Raw genomic sequence first — 19,011 nt, forward strand, 5'->3', positions numbered from 1 at the left:
GGTCATGAGTTCCATCCCACATGGTTCAGTTTTAAAGTAAACTGCTCTTATTTTTACTATTTTAGAATAAAACATGCATTTGATTTCAGTGTGTACTGAATGTGATTTATTTGGAGGCACATACCGAATGTGATTTATATAGGGAAGAAAGTACAATGTCAGGTGCTCATTCAGTGTAATAGGAACCATAGCACAGAGATGTGTACACTGCAACAAGTACACATGTAGGTAGATGTAGGAAAAGGTGTGTAGTGTTAATATTTGAATGTGATGATTTTATATAGCGGATCGGGAAATCAGCAGTTCTTAGCATTGCACCATAGCGGTCATTATCAACCGCCTACTGTAACTTGCTTTATTTTTTTCTTCACTTATAGTCTAGAATAAAAGTGCACTTGTTTTTATTCTTGTAAACAACATATGTTCCTGTGTTTGAGCGACACGGGCATGCTCAAAAATAAGCGTGTAATGCCACGAAAAGTGCACGAGAGCACTTCAGTTCGCAAGTTACTATTACGAATGTAGTCAAGTACGCTGCAGAGCTACAGCGTATCTTTATGTGAAAACAGCATTCTCAGATGGGGGTAGGAAAGGATCCTGAACACGACTGAGACTGAGAATGAAAAGTGAATAAAAAAAAAACCTAACCTTTACAAGTATCATAAATTACTGGCTGTTACACACTGAAATCAAATGCATGTTTTTATTCTAAAATAGTAAGAATAAGAGCAGTTTACTTCTTAAAACTGAGCCATGTGGGATGGAACTCATGACCTTTTGGATACTAGTCGGCGGTTGATACCATTATGCTACCGTGATAGCTGTAGTAAGTATGTGTCAATATGGCATGCTAAGGTGGCTTTTTCTGCAGTTATATTTTTGAATAAAAGCATACTTGTTCTATTATATTTGTACCTTTTGTGGAAGTGTTTGATATTTGGACTTCAGGCTTCATACATTATATAGTTTATGCTTACATTTTGTCATTTACTACTACAATATGAAAAATGTTTCTGTTTTAAAAATGTGTTTACACGGATTACTGTAGAAACGGAACACACGTGAAATGCGTGTGTTCCAAATAATGATCTATTATTTCCGCCTAAACTCCACTTCACTCCCAGATAATCAATCAAGCCGTGAGCTGGGAGAAGTTTGTGCATGTTCTAAATTGGTGGAGGATGGAATAGCCGGGGTGCTTTGCAGCCTGATTTTTATCAGCACATTTAGATGACAAAAGACGCTGGTGGAGAGCTGTGAACATCTTAAGAAGTTTATTTAAGGTGGGACGGAATTACGAGTTTTTCAGAGGCTCTGGTAATTCTAGTGTTAAGAGGAGTTGGGTTTTTCTCACAACCGAGCCTCATTCTAACAGATGAACACCCACCCAAAGTAGTAATGTTTGTTACAATTGCTTCAGATGATAAGCTAGATTTTAAAAAGCTAAAAGAAACAAAAAAAAAAAAAAGAGCTTTATTAAAATCATTTTTTTACAAGGATTATATGGAGATGGAGCCCTTCTCATCTGCCATCAACAAATGGTAGGAATCAACCCTGTACTGAAAACCAGTCTATTGCAGAACAGACGTACACCTGAAGTAAGATGTTTACATCATTTCCTGGAATTCTTCAAGCTGTTTAAACACTGGAATCCCTGACCCCTACAAAAAAAGTTGCAATGCTGGGCCAACTTAAATTCCTTCACACCTCTTCATCAGAGACTTTGCTTTGCAAATATGTCAATCAGCACAAGCAGCAAGCTATTCCATCCCCCAAGTTCAAGTTCAAAGTTTATTGTTATGTGCACAGTAAGGAAACACATTTCCCTGTACAATGAAATTCTTTTTTTTTTTGCTGTCCACACCAAATGACAAAATCAACGTACAGTATTTCACAAAAGTGAGTACACCCCTCACATTTATGTAAATATTTTATTATGTCTTTTCATGGGACAACACTGAAAATATTGATACAATGTGAAGTAGTCAGTGTACAGCTTGTATAACAGTGTCAATTTGCAGTCCCCTCAAAATAACTCAACACACAACCATTAATGTCTAAACCGCTGGCAACAAAAGTGAGTACACCCCTAAGTGAAAAATGTCCAAATTGTGCCCAATTAGCCATTTTCCCTCCCTGGTGTCATGTGACTCGTTAATGTTACAAGGTCTCAGGTGTGAATGGGGAGCAGGAGTGTTAAATTTGGTGTTATCGCTCTCACACTCTCTCTCATACTGGTCACTGGAAGTTCAACATGGCACCTCATGGCAAGGAACTCTCCGAGGACCTGAAAAAAAAGAATTGTTGCTCTACATAAAGATGGCCTAGGCTATAAGAAGATTGCCAACACCCTGAAACTGGGCTGCAGCACGGTGGCCAAGACCATACAGCGTTTTTAGAGCAAGAAAACTTTTTGGTTGGTTTCACGTTTTTTAAACCATAATCAAAGAAAAGGGGGTTCGTCAGGTTTGGGGCTCATAGGCGGGGGGGTTTTCTTTTCATTAAAGGGGAACCCCAAACCATCGGGGGTGAAAGGAAAGATCCCCCCTTCAAATCCGGGGAATATTCAGCATTTAAAAAAACTAAAAAAATTGGGTGGGACCCAAGGGCCAGCCCCAAATTTTGAATTTTGGGGATTAAGCAAATAGGTCCTTTATCCCCCTTTCCTGTTCACCCTTTGGGGGGGTTTCAGTGCCCTTTTTGAACCCCCCAGGGTTACCAAATTTTTCCCTGGTTTGTTTACTTTTCCCGAAAAAAAACCCCAAAACTTTCTTTAAGACCTCAGAAAATCTTCGGCCCCTAAATCGTCCAAATTTTCTCCTGAAATGTCGGGAAAAGCAAAAAACCTCCCCAATTCCCCATCCCCCATCCTTGAAATTAAAAGTTCCCCCGGCCCCGGGGTTTTTCCGGGGGAACTGTGGAGGGTGGGAAAAAAATTTTTTTGGGGTATTTGGGGTGCCCTCAAATTTTTAAAATTTTTAAAACAAAACTTTTAATAATAAATTTTTACAAAGTGGCCTTAGAAGGGAAGCCTTGTAAAAGAAAATAAACACTTTACAAAGGCAAAGCCCTTAAAAAAATTCCTTGGGTGGAAAGATTTGGCTTAATCAAAGGGGACCGGGTTTCCCCCTCCTTTTCCTATATTTCCCTTTTTTCAGTGGGGAGGGCCTTTTTTTATTAAAAAATACCCATTACTTTTGATTCGTCTTAACAAGAAATGTACATTTAAGTACTAATATTTTAAATTCTTTCTTTTTAACCCCACTGATTAACCCATTACATTCGGGACTAATTTATTTAAAATAATAACTGAGAGTGGAGTGGAGACAATGGAACTGGACTTCCCCGATCTGGGGGGATAAAAAAGCAAGCAAATGCTGGGAAATTTTTTCCCTTTTTTTCTCACTTCAATTTTTTTTTTTCATTTAGGGGTCCTTTGAATTATTTTATTATGGTGAATGTCAAAAAAAAAGAAAAAAAGAAGGAATATTTTTAAGAATCTTTTTTAAACCTGAGGGAAATCGAAAAAACAGAAAAAAAAATTTTTTCAAACAAAAATCAAAGGGGTTTTGTTTAAGTTCTGACTTAAGTAAACTGGGAAGGGGGGGGGGTTTTTTAAAGCATTTAGAGAATAAAACAAAAAAGCCCCAAAGACCATAATTCCCAAATAACAAAACCCTCTTTCCCGGGGGTTTTGTTACCCACATAAGGAAAATTTAGTGGTTTTTATTTTTTTTTTCTTTTTTGTTTAAAAACTTTCCCACTGTTTTAAATTTCCGCAAAAAACAGAAACCCTTGTTTACCCAGGAAAAGCCAGCCGCTAAAACCCCGGAAGTTTTTTTTAAAATTTTTTTCGCTTTGGGAAAACCCCTTTGTTAAATCGTTTTTTTATTGAGCCCTCTCTTTCCCCCTTTTTGCAAAATTTTAAACTTCTAAAAAGCAAGGATTCCCACATGCGGGTAAAACATCGGGGGTGGAAAAAGATTAAATTTTCATTTTGGGTTTTATTGCACCTTTTTAAAAAAAAAAAAAATTTTTCCTCTTAATTCCCGAAACCCGAAAAAAAAAAAAATTTTTTGGGAAAAATTTTAAAAAAGAAAACTGAAAAAGGTTAAAGGAAATTTCCGGGTACCCTTTGGGGCTTTTTTTTTGCACCGGGAAAAAACCCATTTAGAAAGGGGAATAAAATGGACTTGTTTGAAAGAACCCTGTTATTAAAGGTTAAACCTCCAATGATGTAAAACTAAAATCATTCAAAGGAACGCCGAAATCAAACAGTTGCAAAAATTTCCCCCAAGGAAAAAAAATTTCTGTGCCCCCGGTTTTCCAAAGCTTTCTAAATAAAAATTGGTTTTTTTGGGGATCCAAACCCCCTAAGGCGGGCTCCCCAAGCAAACCCCCAAAAAACTGAAGGATAAAGAAAGAACCCAAGTCACTTTTGGTGAGCTAAACCCTCAGAAGGGGGGAAAAATTTGTAAAAAACCATCCCCCTCCGGTCGGGGTTTAAAAATTCCTCAACTCTCCTAGGGAATGGAAATAAAATGCAAAAGGTAAAGGATTAAAAGGGTGAAAAAGATTCTTTTAAATTTTAAGACCAAGTGAACTTTTTGGGCCTTTCCCAACAGTATGTGGGAAAACCCCCCCTGCTCATTTTTAACCCCCCCTTTGGGCCCAGGGGTTTGGATTTTTTTTGCAATGGGGGACCTTTTTCTGCAAAAAATTTTGAAAACCAAGTCAAATTCCTGGCAAAAAACCTCGGGCAAGGCCTGGGTGGGGGTTTTACCTTCAAAAGACAATGACCCTGCACCGTTTAAAATACGAAGGGAACACAAAACCTGGATGTTTTTTGGGGCCCAGCCACCCAATTCCCCAATTTTGGTTTGGGGGGCCCAAAAATGGCTGTCTACCCTTTCTCCCTGCAGAATGGGGGGTTAAAGGGGGGAATGGCAGGCCCCCCCCAACCCTTTTCATTTTTCCCAAAAACCTTTTTTGGAAGGGGGCTCAAATACTGGAAGGTAAAACTTGGGCCCCCTGTATTTGTTTTTTTTTTAAAAAATCCCCAATTTAAAATTTTTTTTTTGCCCTTTGTCTTGGGAAAAAATTTAAAATATTTTTTATAATTTAACAAATGTTAAATAATCTTTAAACACCCTTATCTTTTTAAAGTGTTAAGAAAAATTGGGGGACCCGGAAAAAAATTTAAAAAAAAAAATCTTTTATTTTTTGGGGTTTTTCACAATAGGGGGGGGCTTGGGGGTTTTTACATTTTTGGGGTTCCGTTTTTACGGTCTTTTACAGCCCCCTCTAAAACCCCTTTAGTCAGGGCAGAAAATTTAAAGGGGGAGGGGCGGAAAAGCAAACAAACAAAATCAAACTTTTAGAGTTTTAATTTTTACAAAACACCCGGGAAGAAATTTTTTGACATTGGGGGTTTTATTTCAATGTTCGTTTACTTTAGACCGAAAAAAAACCCCCTTTATAAAATCAATCAAACAAACTAGAGCATGAACAAAAAACAGCCCTAAATTTTGAGAACCAAAGGGGAAAAATCCGTTTCCTTTGAATCCCTTTTTAAAACCGAAGGGGTGAAAAAAAGGGGGCCCCGATTAGTGGGGACACTGTTTTGTTTTTCTTTTTTTCCTTGAGGGACGCTACCGGGGTTTTTTCCCAAGAATCCCATGTACTTCCCAATGGGGGGCCATGTGAAAAAAAATTTCAGGGTAGAGGGGGAAACTTTTTTTATCTTTTTAAAAGGGTTAAAAAAAAGGAGGATCAACAGACAATGTTAAAAGGAAAGAAAAAGGTAAGTAAAGTGTTTATTAAAGAAAACAGTAAAAAAGGGGAAATTTAACGGGACCCATTTTTAGGAAAGTGCCTTTGGGGAAAAAAATGGAAACAAATTGGGCATTTCTTAAATTTTTGAATTTAAAAAAGTTGTTTCGTTTTTCCCTTTTGGGGGACAGGCTCTCCTCCCCCTCGGGTGGAAAAAACGCTTGGGGCAAAACCACATAAATCCAAGGTGTTTTTTCCCATAATTTCCCATTGGTGATGATGTTTTCCTGATTTTCCTTAGGACATAAAAAATTTCTTTAAAATTTTTCATATATACCCTTGTCATTTTTTTTTTTGTTTTTGTATCAACCCCCATAAATGCTGCTAATTCTGTGTGACAAAACCTCAACCTAAAAAAAAAAATTTTGGGTTTGGGCGTTTGGGGTTTTGTTCAGTTTTACCCAGATAAAACCCACCCCAAATGCCCCCCCATCTAATTATGGGGGGGTTTCCGGGGTAAAAAAGTGGGAAAAAAATTAAAAAGAAACCCGTTTGTGGGGTTAGCTAGGGCCCCCTACCCGCGTTTATAATTTAGGGGCTCCCCCTTCACTTTCCCCCCGTTTGGTTTACTGTAAAAATTTAAAAATTGATTTTTATGGGAATTTAACAATTTACACTTATTCACCAAATATTTCCTTTTTCTCCAAAAAAGGGGAAAAATCTGCGGCCCCCGGGCACCCCCCTTTTTAAACCTGAAAAGGTGTGGCTTCAGTGGTGTCTTTCTGCGAACCCCGGGATCCCGCCCGGGGGTGGGCCCCCCGGGGGGCTTCTTCCGGGGGTTTTTTTGAAGGGGGAAATTAAACAAAGTGGACAGAAAAATTTTTTGTGCCTTGTTCCCTGTTTTTTTTTGGGCACGGGGGATGGGGGTGGGGGTGTAAATTGGGCTTCTTCCCCCCCTGGGGGCGTTTCTCCTGACTTACTTGGGGGGGGGCAATACATATAAAAAAAGTGGATTTGCAGCAATCCTGTCTGCTGTATGATGTAGTGCAAACTTTGTGGTTTGGGGGAAGGCAAAAAACAACAAAAGGGGCGGGGTGGGCGGCAAACATTCCGCCATGGGGGGGCACTTTGTTTAACATGGTAGTAAAGTTCAACACCTCAAGCTGTTTATCTGGGTGAAAAGGTGCCTTGTTTGTACGAATCCCTCACTTTTTTCTTCAACCCACAGCTTCACTTCGTGCATTTTTATTAAACATTTTAAATCTATATGGTTTTCCCCGTTTGGGGGTTTTTGGAAAAGGGGGTTTTTTTTCTGTACATGCTTCCTCAGTTTTTTTTCCAGTTGGTTTCATAAAAAAGGGATCTATGGCGGATGGATAAAACCCCCAATAAAAACCGTTTAAGTTCCTGGGTGCTGATCGGCTCTTTTGGGGTTCGATTCTGCTTTATTAAAAAAATCCCCGGGTCCCCCCACTCACTTTTTTGCGTGTAAAGGTTAATTTTTGTCAATGGGCTGCCGATTCCCACTCCGAGATGCTGAGTGGCGAATTTCAGATGAAAGTCAGCGGTGGGAAGAAAGAGGGCCCCGGGAAGAATCCCCTTAATCTCCCCAACCTTCCCCAAAATGTAAAAGATCCCCAGACATCGTTAAAATTGGCCCCAAAATATTAGTTCTTTGAAATTTTAGAAATGCTCCGGCCCCAAAAAATTATTAAAACCCCCCTTAAAAAAAATAAAAAAGCAGCACCAAAAACCCCATCGATTTTTCCTTACCTCAAAACACCTTCAGGGAAAAAAAACCCGGCGAAAAAGGGGCGGGTTTCCCAAAAGGAAACCCTTTTAAAAAAACTAAAACGCTCTCCTTTTTAAAAAATTAAATCAATTTATAAATTCATTTTGTTGGGAGTACTCCTTTAATTTTCTTTACTTAGTCTTGTACATATTTTAGTGAAACTTTTCATTGCATTTTTGTTATTGTATGAATTTTTCTGGGGGCCCTTTTTGTTGGCTGAAACTATGTGCCAGACTCAAAACCTTTAAAAAAAACAATTTTACTTATAAAACAGTGTTTTTCCCCTATTTTTCAGAATTTACCTAATATCTAAGAATAAAAAGGGTTTTTCTTTAACTGTCGGAAATGTTTATGGGCCTTAAAATATATAAAAATAACCTTCTTTTGGCTTTTACTTTTTTTTTTCACTTTTAGGGGGTTCGGGGAAAACCCCCGGGGGTTGGGGAAAGGTCACTGTATGGGGAAAATATTTATTTAAAACCCCTTTTCCCTTTTTTCCCATTTCAAATTTTGGGAAATTGGATAAAGAAAATGTGGCCTTAAAAATGTTGAACACATAACAAAAAGGAAATTTTTTCATGTTCTACTAATGTTGGAAAATGCTGATGTGATGTATAATGTGTGAAGACTGTCGAATATCAAATAAACACTTTTAAAAAGTTATAACAAAACAATGTGCTTTTATTCAAGAAAACAAAAAAAATAAATTGGGTTTCAATCTGCACCCATTTTCCTAGAGGTAAGAACTCTGTTCAAAATAAAAAGAGGTTGTGGGTTCAACCATTCCTGCTCTTACTGGGTGTGAAGCCTTTTTCTATTATAGAAAAAAATAAACATTTTTTAAGTTGTAACAGCCAGGGAAAATTTAGTACTTGTAAAGCTTCATTTTTTTTTTTTTTATTTTTTTCATTTTTTCCCCGGTCCGTTCACCCCCGGTTTGACTGCTGTTTTCAAAAAAGGGGCTCATAAGAGGTAAACCCAAGATGAGGATAGGGTTCTACACCCGAAGGGGCAGAAACTCTCCTAAAAGTGCCCAATCAAAAATAAGAACAACGGCTGAACCAGATGGGGCAAAAATGCACTGTTGGTTGGCTTCCCCTCCAGTGAATCTGGCCCTTCCTTCAACAAAACGGGGCCTGAGCTCACCGGGGTTTCCGTAAAATTCTGTTTGTGATTTTTTTTTAATGATGGTTTTATCAAAAAACATTTATTGTTATTAAAAAACCCAAATTGAATGTTGTTTCCTATACTTTTATATTCTTAAATAAAGTCCAATAGACTGCACAGCTTCCGTGTCGTCGACATAACTCTAAAAGCCCCAGTAACCCCACAGCGAAAGATTTTAAAACTGGGGTTTAAACCTTATGCATAAACTTATAGGGTTCCCTGGACAAAGGCAGAACTGTAACAACAGACAACTTCTTCGTTTTTCCCTGGTTAAAAAAGACCAGCACTGCAACACAACAGTTTGGCACCAAAAAAAAGTCGAGGGTTTAACCCCCTCACTATAACCTTAGTATAAGCGGGGAACAAAATGCAGACAGATTCTTATCGGTCACATCACTGTCAAGGGCCCAGTCAAACACTGCGTGGGGTGCTCATGTAAGTGACTTTGCTGAGGAAAACCCCCGGGCGACTAGGGAATTTGTTGTTCCGATTCTTTTGCGATGTTCCATGCTCTATCCCCAAATCGGAAAACTCTTCCCCCCATGGGGAGGGCGGGATCTTTTAAAAAGTGCTTTTAAATCCCCTTGTCTCTTCTCCCCAAACCCAAAACTTTATGCCAAATTTGTACGGCTGTTTGTATCAAAAATTCGTTTCCGGTTTTAACTCAAAACGTTCTCAAAAAATTTTCCAGATGCCCAAGACCGAAAACCCTTTGTTTTCCCCCGTTCTGCATGGGTGTCTTTGTTGCCAAAGCAAAATCCCAAATGAAGTCTGATAGAGGTCGGAAGCTCATCTTTGATTGCCAATAAAAAAATCATTCTAAGCAGGCATCAATGGAATGGCTATTAACTCGGGGAGAGCCAAATTGCTATCTGTGTATTGAAAAAAAAACTGAAAAAAAAAAAAGGCAAACATTTCCCACGGGTATTTACAGACTAAAATTTAAAAAAAACCCTTCTATAAAAAAGGGGTGGGATTGCTTCCGTCCGTGGGTCTCGAAGGGGAGTTTCACCCGCCCCATCCTTTTTCCCAATCGATGGGATTTGTAGTTTCTTTTTCAAGAAAAGTTTTTTTCTACCCCGCTTCGATATCTTCTTCTTTTTTTATTAAAGGGTTGGAGTTTCCTTTCCCGCCCCTGGGGGAAACCGGGTTTTCCCCTTATCACTTTTTTAACTTTGGTTTGCGGTACTAGCGCATGTGTGAGCAGGTTCTGGTGCCCCCATCGTTCCCGCTTTTTTGGGACCCGGGGAAAAAAGCTTGTCTCTGAAAATAACTGATGGTACAAATCCTCCCCCGCGTAAGTAAATATCAGGGGGTCCATAAAAGGTTTCTCAATATAGAAAAAGTTTAAAATTTCATCACAAAAAACAACAAAACTCTAAAATTGGCTCAAACTTTTAAAATTTGGTTTGTAAAAAATAAAATTGATCTACATATTGTTCCTTTAAGTGGTAAACAAAGTCATGTTTTAAAAGGGGGGTACCCCTATTAAAAAATAATAATAATAAAAGCTCACTACTCAAAGCGGGGAAAGGCCCAAGGCTAAAACTCAAAACCTTTTACTTCGCAGCTTCCTCACCCCACCAACGACAGCTGACTTTTTCAAAAAATTTTGGGCTTGGGTGTTTACTCATTGAAAACAGAAATTAATAGTTTCTTTATCTTTGGTTTATTTTTTTGAAAAAAAGCCTTGTTTTTCAAAAGTTTTATTTAATATTTGGACTTCCCATCTTCACACACCCATTTCGTCCTTTTCCCAAATTTTGTGAACTGAAAAAGTTTCTGTTTTAGTTATGTATTCAACTTTCTTGCTCTTCCTGTCATCCCATTTATCAGATTTTAGACAACACAAAGCTTTGAAATTATGTTTCCCAAATAATATATTTTTTACCCCAAAAAAATTCAAGTTACCTCCACCCAAATAAACAGACTTGAGCTGGGGGAACTTTGCAACTGACTTCAGCTGAGTGGGTGGGAGGGGTGGGGTACAGGCTGCTTTCCCCCCTTAAAAATTTTTGGCAAACAAAGGCCCGTGGGGTGTGAAGTTTAAAGGGGGCCCAATTGACTTTTTTATAGAAGGTTCTAGTGTTAAAAAGGGACAGTTAAAATGGGTCAAACTTTTTATCAGTGGAATTTGATATATTAAATTAAAAGTTAAAAACTCAGTGAAAATTTTTGGAAAAAATTAATTTGCCTTGCACAAAATAGATTCTTAAGCGATATAAAATTTATTTGGTTTACAAAATCTTTGGGGGGTTATAAAGTGAATTTTAAAGAATTACTAAATTCGTAAACCTGACCCAACTTATTCACACAAAACACATTTCATCAAAAAGTCTCTAGTTTCTTTTCTCCCCCTACAACCAAAATTATTTTAAATATCACAAACTAGAATGCATACTGTTTTTTTCTTATCTTTTTTTCCTGTTGTATTCTATTGTCTTGGGATTACTCAAAAAAATTTTAAAAAGAACTTAAGTAAAATTAAATATCATTTCCTCTTGCTCCTGTAAAACCATTTTTCCCAGCTGAAAATAAGTGCTTTGTCCTTGGTTTTCCAATTCTCGAAAAGGGGAAATCGCTAAAAAAGTGAAAAAAGACAGTACCATTTTGCATACAAAAATTTCATCATTTACAAAATCATCCCATTTCTTATTTAGATTCAATCAGAATTAGTACATTTTCATGGAACCCAAAAATTTTTCTTGGCAGCAAAATTCAAATCAAATAAAAAAAATATCAAAGACATAAAAAAATTTACAACCAAAAAAATTAAATGCTAAAAACCCTAAGAAAATTAACAAAAATGCTTTAAAATACCAAGGGAAAATACATTTGTAACATAATATTTTCGAAACTTTTTAAAACCCTCAGGTTTGAGGGGGTAAATCCACCTCAAAAAAGTTTAATGGAATTAAAATTCCTATAAATTAATATGGGATAATTTTTTTGTTTGTATTTATTCCTTATTAATGGAAAAGAAAAAAGGTTAATTGATCACTTTTCCCACAATCCTTTTGGCCAAATCAAAAATTCTTTAAATTTTTTTTTTAAAGTTTCCCCCTTTTCCTTTTTCAAACTCTTTTTCCCAGTCCCACAGAAAAAAAGAAAACCAAATTAAAAAATGGGGCAAAATATTATTTTTTTATTTTAAAATATAAATAAATATATTTATTTTTAAAATATAATCCAGTTTTGGTGTGATTTTTAAGCAATAAACTTTCCGGGCGCATTCTATGGGAATTTTTACAATTTCTGGGGTGGGTTTTTTTTTAACCTTAGTTCTTAAAACAATTTTTTTATTATTATTTATTATTTTTAAAAAATTTTATTTATATAAAATTTTCCCTTTTTAAATAATGGGAAAATTTTTCGTTCCTGAAAAAAAAATCCTTGCTTTTTGCATTTTCCCGTGGGTTTTTCATCTTTCTAAAACCCAAAAAAAAAAATTGGGATAAATGAAATTTTCCTTTTTTTTTTAAAATCTGTTTTTCCCCGATTTTTTCCCCGGAGGTCCCCAGCCCCGTACCCTTCAATTAACTAAAAATTTATGAAAAAACAAATCCTTGTGTTGCAGTTTATTATCCCCATTTTTGGGGGAACCTTTAACCTACCGGGTTTGGGTTTTTAACCCTTGGTAAAAAAAGGGGTGTGAAAAGGGTTTAAAGGAGAAAATTAAAAACACTTTTTTTATGTATTATTTGGTTTGGGGTAAACAAGGGGTTTTATTCATCTTTGTTTTAAAATTTTACAAAAAAAAATACCCGGAGGGGAATGTTTTAACTTGGGCCCCTTAATTTCATTTTTGCCCCCTTTTTCTGGGGGGGCCCCCCCGGTTTCCTCCACGGTAAAACTGGGAGGTTGAAAGGTGGCTTTAAATTGGCTTTTGGGGGTGGGCCTGGTTTGGGGCATGGGGATTGGGCCTGCCCTGGGGCTGGGAGGCCCCGGGTCCTACCCATGGGATTCCGCTTGGGAAAGGAGGATGGATAAAACCCAAATTTACCTTTTAAAAAAAGGTGAAAATAACCAAAATTTTTTGGGGGAAAAACTGTTTAATTAAAATACTCCCCCTTTGGAATTAAAAAATAAAAGTAAACAAGTCTAACTTTAAAAAAATTAGAAGTTTGTAAAGGGGTTAAAAACCTTTGGGAACTTTTTTCGTTAAAATATGAAAAAAAAGGGTTTTAAGGTGGGAGGCAAAGGGGTTTTTCCCTCACTTGCTGTTTTTAATAAAAATTTCAAACGTCAGGAAAAACTGGATTCCCCCAGAAATTTGTGGGTTTTCCTTTGGGTTTTTCCATTGTTTCCCATTTTTGGCTAAATCAAATGATACTGGACTGGGAAATACCGGGGCCCCCCAAAAGGGGCCAGGATTTTAATTTCAGGAGGATCCCTGCATTCCCCCTTCCAGAAAGGGGTTTTTTTTCCGCACAACCAGGGGCAAGGGGAACCCAAGGGCCCGATTTCTGGAGAATTTAAGAATGGCCTAAGGATACCCACAAACCCCTGTTTTTAAAGGAAGCAGGTTACCCCCAAAGCCCTTGTGGGTGGTTTAAAAATTCTCAATAAACCGAAGTTTTGGGGGTTTTTTCCAAAGGATATGTTTTGAGGGTTTTTAAATTTTTTGCTTTTAAAAGTTCATTGGTATTTAAAAAACCCGGTTTGCCCCGGGTCCTGGGGTTTAAGGATGGAAAAGGGTTTCACCCTACCTTTACAAATTTTAAAGGGAAAATTTTGGGCATTAAAGCCGAAATATTTTTAAAAATTTTGGTTTTGGGGGAAAAAAAAATTAAACATTTTTTTGGAGGGTTCAAAAAAACCCTAAGGGCCCCAAAAAATTTTTTTGGCTCCCAAATTATTTTTAAAAAATGAAATTTTTTTGGCCCAAATTGTCAGAACCCCTTTTTTTTTTAAAAAGTCTCCTTTTTCCCCTTCCCGCTCATTTTAGTATCAGGTTTTTTTTGGGGGAGAAAAATTAAGGCTTTCCAAAATTTTTTACAAAATTTTAAAAAATTGGGAATTTGTTTTGTTAATGCCACCAGGTTTACAAATTCCGCCCCGTGATGCCTTTTCAATTTGGAAAATTTCCCCAAAAACAAAAATCTATTTAAGCAGGAATTTTTTTTAATTAAAAGAAAAAGGGAAAATTTAAAATTTTAAATTTAAAAAAATTTTAAAAAATGGTAGATTTTTTTACTTGAAAGTTTTTTTAAAAACTTTAAAATTTTATTTTCTTTTTATAAAAAAATGTCTCCCCGGGCTAAAATTCTTAATTTATAAGAAAATAAGAGTTTTCCCTTGGCATGTGTTTTAGAAATTTTTTTTCTAATTTTTTTAAACATTTTAAAAAAAGAAAATTTTTAAAATAAAGGAAAAAAAAAGATTTTAGGGACATAATTTCTTTACCCCCCTTTTTTTTTATAAATTTATGGGATTATTTAAATTTCCCAAAATTTCCCTAACCCCAAAAAATTAAAAAAAGGCTACATTTGTAAAAATAAATGTCATTTTTTTAATTTTAAAAAAAATTTAAATTAAAAAAAAAAAGTTTAAAAAATAGGGAAATTTTTAAAATTTCTGCCCCAAATAGAAAAACCCCCTTTCAACAAAAGTTTTCGGTAAATTCCAAAAATTTATTTTTAAAAACCATTTTTCTTAATTTGAAATATCTTTTGCCCTTTTCCCCAATAATTTAACTCATTCCTTTAAAAAAAAAATTAATTTTAAGGTATTTTATTTTAAAAATAATAACAGGGAAAACATAAAAAATAAATAAATTGAATTTTTCTTTTTTATAAAGATTTGGAAAGACTTCCAACAACAAAACTTGGGCGGCAAAAAGTTTTAAAATTTTTTAATAATTTTTTTTTTTTTTGGAAAAAAAAAGGTTTTTTTTACTGACCCCAAAAAAATTCTGGGGCCAATAAGCAAAAATTTCTTAATTAGGAAAAGAATTTTTTGCCCGGCTTTTTACCTAAAAATTTTCGGGGCCCCGGAATTGGGCCCGGGAAAATTTGGTTTTTTTAACTTGAAAAACTTTTTAATTCCATTTTTTAAATTGGGGGTAAAAAAACCGGCCCCAAAAAACTAACAAATTTTTTTAGCAAAAATTTCCTGTTTTTTTTAAAGGGGAGATCCCCCAAAAAAAAAAATTTTTTCAAAATTAAAGTATGTTGTTTTTGGGGTTCCCAAGTTGACAAATTAATAAAGGGAAAAAATTTTAAAACAAAAGGGGCGGGGTTTTTAAAAAAGATTTTAAAGAAAAAAAAAAGTCTTTAAAGCATCTCTAAAACCAAATTTTGGATCCCCCTTCCCTTGAAAAAAAGAATTAGGGGGCATTCAAAGGGGTACAGCTCAGGAGCAATATCCACGGCATAAAAATCACCTTAGATCTGAATTCTTTTTGGGAAAACTCCATAAAGATTTTCCAAAATTGCCTACACCTACCCCCCAAAAAACACACTGTTCAAGATCTCAATAAATAGGGATTAAAAAAAAGGGCACTTCATTCCCCCCGGGTTTCCCCTTTACAGTTTAGAAAACCTTTCTGAGCCCTTAGTTGTCCCCCGCAAATAAGAAAAAATATTTCCTTTTACTTTATAACCCCAAACAATTCTGCCTCCGGGACAAAAAAGAACCCAAATTATCCAAACTTGGAAATTATTATATTAAAATTTTCATTTTTCTAAACACTTGCCAAAATTTTCCCCTTTTGAACAAAACCCCCACAAGCTTATCCCAGGAGGCGGGAAATTTAAAAAGGAAAATGGGAAATTTTTCCCAAAGCCCACGTAAGGATGATAACAAAAATGGTTTTTTTACCAAAAAAAACGGATTTAAAAAAAAGGGGAATAAACAAAGAAAAAAACAGAAAGGTGTTTGAACAAAATAAATTTTATTTTAAAAATTGAAAAAAATGTTTTCGGTAAATGTTTTTTAAGGGAAAAATAAAGTTAAAAAAACCTGTCCCAAATTTTTGGGGGTACAATGAAACTGGAAAAATAAAATTTCTAAAATGGGAAACCAATAAACCCTAAATTAGGTCATTTTAAAATTGATTGGGGGTAAAAAGGGTTCCAGGTGGGTTTTAACCCAATTTTGGGGGGGCCTTTTTTAAAATTTTAAAAAAAAAAAAATATGAAAGGGGTTTCAGCGGAAAAAGAATTTCATTTATTCCTTCATAAATTAAAAAAGAGTGGGCAATCCTGGGGTGGGTCAAGGCCAGTAAAACCATACTATGCCCGTGAAAACCCGCGCCTAACTGCCCAAAAAAACAGGGCCTTTTAAAGGAATCCAGGGGGCCAGAATACTTCCAAGAAACCATTGTCATGAAACAATCCACTCCATCCGTTTGCCAGCTGAAACCACAGTGCAAAGAAAACCATTTCAAAAAAAGATCCACAAGCTAGCGTTGTCACTGGGCCGGGACTTAAAATATTGGCAAAATGGATACTGTTTTTCATTTAAAAACAAACTTTTTAAACTGGGCCATTTGGACCGAGCAAAACAGATTGATACCCGTTAAGCCCCTTCTGATTTATGGGGGTTCGATCATGGCATGGGCCTTCAACTGGAAGGCACCTCAAACCCAAAAAAAAATTTATTTTTGAAAAAATGCTTATCAACTATTCTTTAAAACCCTGCATTTTCCTTGCCCCCAACACTTCTATAAACACCAAACATCTCTGCGTGGGAAAAGGGGGCAAATTTCCCCTTCCGTTTTCCCATAGGGAAAATTTCCATCATAAAAAAAAGGGGGCAGGCAAAACGATTGAAATTGGGGTTATTGACAAAATAAGCTTTTTTTAAAGGAAAATGGGCTCCCCCCAGAGTCTGTTGGTTCAAGAAAAAATACAATTTTGAAAATCCTTTCCCAACTTTTTTTGGGATTTTTCCTTGAAATTTTGAAAAACCATATTTTTCCCCCTTTTGGGGTCATTTTCTCCAAATTTAAACTTTTTTCCGGATTTAACTTTGAATAAATTGATTGGACCCCCAATTGGCATTCTTTTTTACAAATTTTTTTTAACAACTTTTGAAGGTTTGTATAAATGGTTTTTCTAGAACAAAGTTTGTTTTACATTTGTTTGCTTATTTAAAGACTAGATTTTTGGTAAAAGTTGAGTTAATCCCTGGAAAAAGGGATAAATATTGCTTCATTTTTATTAACTTAACTTTAACTTTGCATTCAGGAAATTACAAATGGCAAACATTTAATCATTGTATCAAAGGGGGAATTATGGAACGTGATTTTAAATGGGGGATCAAAAAACAAAACTTAAATTTAATCATTTTTAATGTAAAGGCTTTATATAGTTTTTCCCTGAACAACCACCCATTTTTTCAACTTTCCATTCAGGGGCCAAAGGCAAAAAATCGAGGCAATCAACCCGGGGGGGAACTCCTTTTCTCCCTGCAATTAAACCCCGGAGGCCCAAAAATCAAAATTTTTGGGGATGACGAAAATCCTTTTTGAAAAATTTTCCAAAAGGGGTATTTTACAAAAAAACAAAGCAAATTTCAAATAATGGATTTGGCCTGTTTTAAAAAAAACCCGAAATGACCCAAAAATTTATTTAAAAAAAATATTTATTTTCAAACTTCCAAATTCGAAATTTTTAACGGGAAAAGGCGACTCCCCAAATAAAACATTTTTAAAATCTTTTTTGAATTTTAAAAATTCTAAAAAACATTTTCTTTTTCCCAAACTTTTTTTTCCCAAGTTTTAAAGCCTCTGAATTTTGGCCAGGTTCTGGGGCAATTACAGGGGGGGGGGGGGGGGGGGGGGGGGGGGGGGGGGGGGGGGGGGGGGGGGGGGGGGGGGGGGGGGGGGGGGGGGGGGGGGGGGGGGGGGGGGGGGGGGGGGGGGGGGGGGGGGGGGGGGGGGGGGGGGGGGGGGGGGGGGGGGGGAAAAAAAAAAAAAAAAAAAAAAAAAAAAAAAAAAAAAAAAAAAAAAAAAAAAAAAAAAAAAAAAAAAAAAAAAAAAAAAAAAAAAAAAAAAAAAAAAAAAAAAAAAAAAAAAAAAAAAAAAAAAAAAAAAAAAAAAAAAAAAAAAAAAAAAAAAAAAAAAAAAAAAAAAAAAATGTTTTCCCCTTTTGACTGACGGCAAAGTAAGGAAGAGCCTAACTTCATCCATTCAGAAAATACAAAAATACCCAATACCACAACCATTAGAAGAGTTAAAGTACTAGCAATTGATGTTTTGAAAACACTTCTAGAGAGATTTCAAACGTTTGATGTAATGTCGCCACTGGCAGGGACATTGCACAACTATGTATGAACATGAGAGTTTCTAATGAGGGGTGCTTTCACGAGGATTTGCTCAGTCTAATTCCACTGGAAGCACAGACGACTGGGGAAATCAAATTACTTCATTTTTTAACAAAAGCTGACTAGACTTGCAATGGGTAAACCTGCTAGTAACAGATGGCAACCCTTCCATGGTGTAAAGGGTGCAGGGTCTGTCAGCATGCAAAGCTGAACTTGTGCCACAGATGAAATGTTTACATTGCCCGATACATCAAAACATTATTTGATCAAAACTCAGTGAGATGATTTAAAAAATACAATGGAAACTGTCATGCTGATGATCAGTTTCATCAGGGCAACTTCAAGCCTACAACACCGCTTGTTTTGCAAACTCCTGTCTGATATGTCAGCCGAGCACAATGATTTACTTGTGCATAATGATGTTAGGTGGCTAAGTAAGGGCAATGCACTTACATGTGTTTGTGAGCTCATGAAGGAGATCTCTGCTTTTCTCCACAGCTGTCATCTTAAGAAAGCAGAGGCATTTATATCTAAAATTGTAGACAAGAGGATTGTGGCAGAAGTGTTCTTTCTGAAAGACATTTTCTAACATTTAAAGGGACTTAATCTCGGTTGACAAGGAAAGGACAAAGCAGTCAGCAATCTTGTGGAAACATTTAATGGATTTAAAAACAAACTGGACTTGTTTTCAAATTATTTAACTACAGGGAAAATGCTTCACTTCCAGACACTTTGTAATTTAATAAATACCTTGACATCTGCATAACTTACCATAACAATAACAGAATTTTTAGACAAGGGCAAAAAAGAACAAACTTTGCAGCATGGTCTGACAATTTCGATGCAGTTTTTTTGAAGAATCCGTTTACGACTGACATTGGAGAAGAGTTTACGTCAAAAGTCAAACAGGTGTTTGTTTCACTTGATGAAGGTACCCTGCAATTACTGATAGACATGAAAGAATCATCTGAATTGAAACAGGTGATCTGTGGGATATGAACAATTTTGGA

At 36.0% G+C, this 19,011-nt stretch overlaps 1 protein-coding gene across 1 annotated transcript in view; it reads right to left on the reverse strand.

Moving 5' to 3' along the window:
- The window catches only part of LOC120525709 (TATA box binding protein), a 95,459-nt gene that overhangs the window by 23,998 nt on the left and 52,450 nt on the right, over positions 1-19,011 (reverse strand). The window contains 1 exon segment of the mRNA XM_039748245.1: positions 11,231-11,294. Within this exon segment, the coding sequence (XP_039604179.1) occupies positions 11,231-11,294 (64 nt within the window).

This window comes from Polypterus senegalus, chromosome 3, assembly GCF_016835505.1.
Source record: "Polypterus senegalus isolate Bchr_013 chromosome 3, ASM1683550v1, whole genome shotgun sequence".
Taxonomy (NCBI): domain Eukaryota; kingdom Metazoa; phylum Chordata; class Cladistia; order Polypteriformes; family Polypteridae; genus Polypterus; species Polypterus senegalus.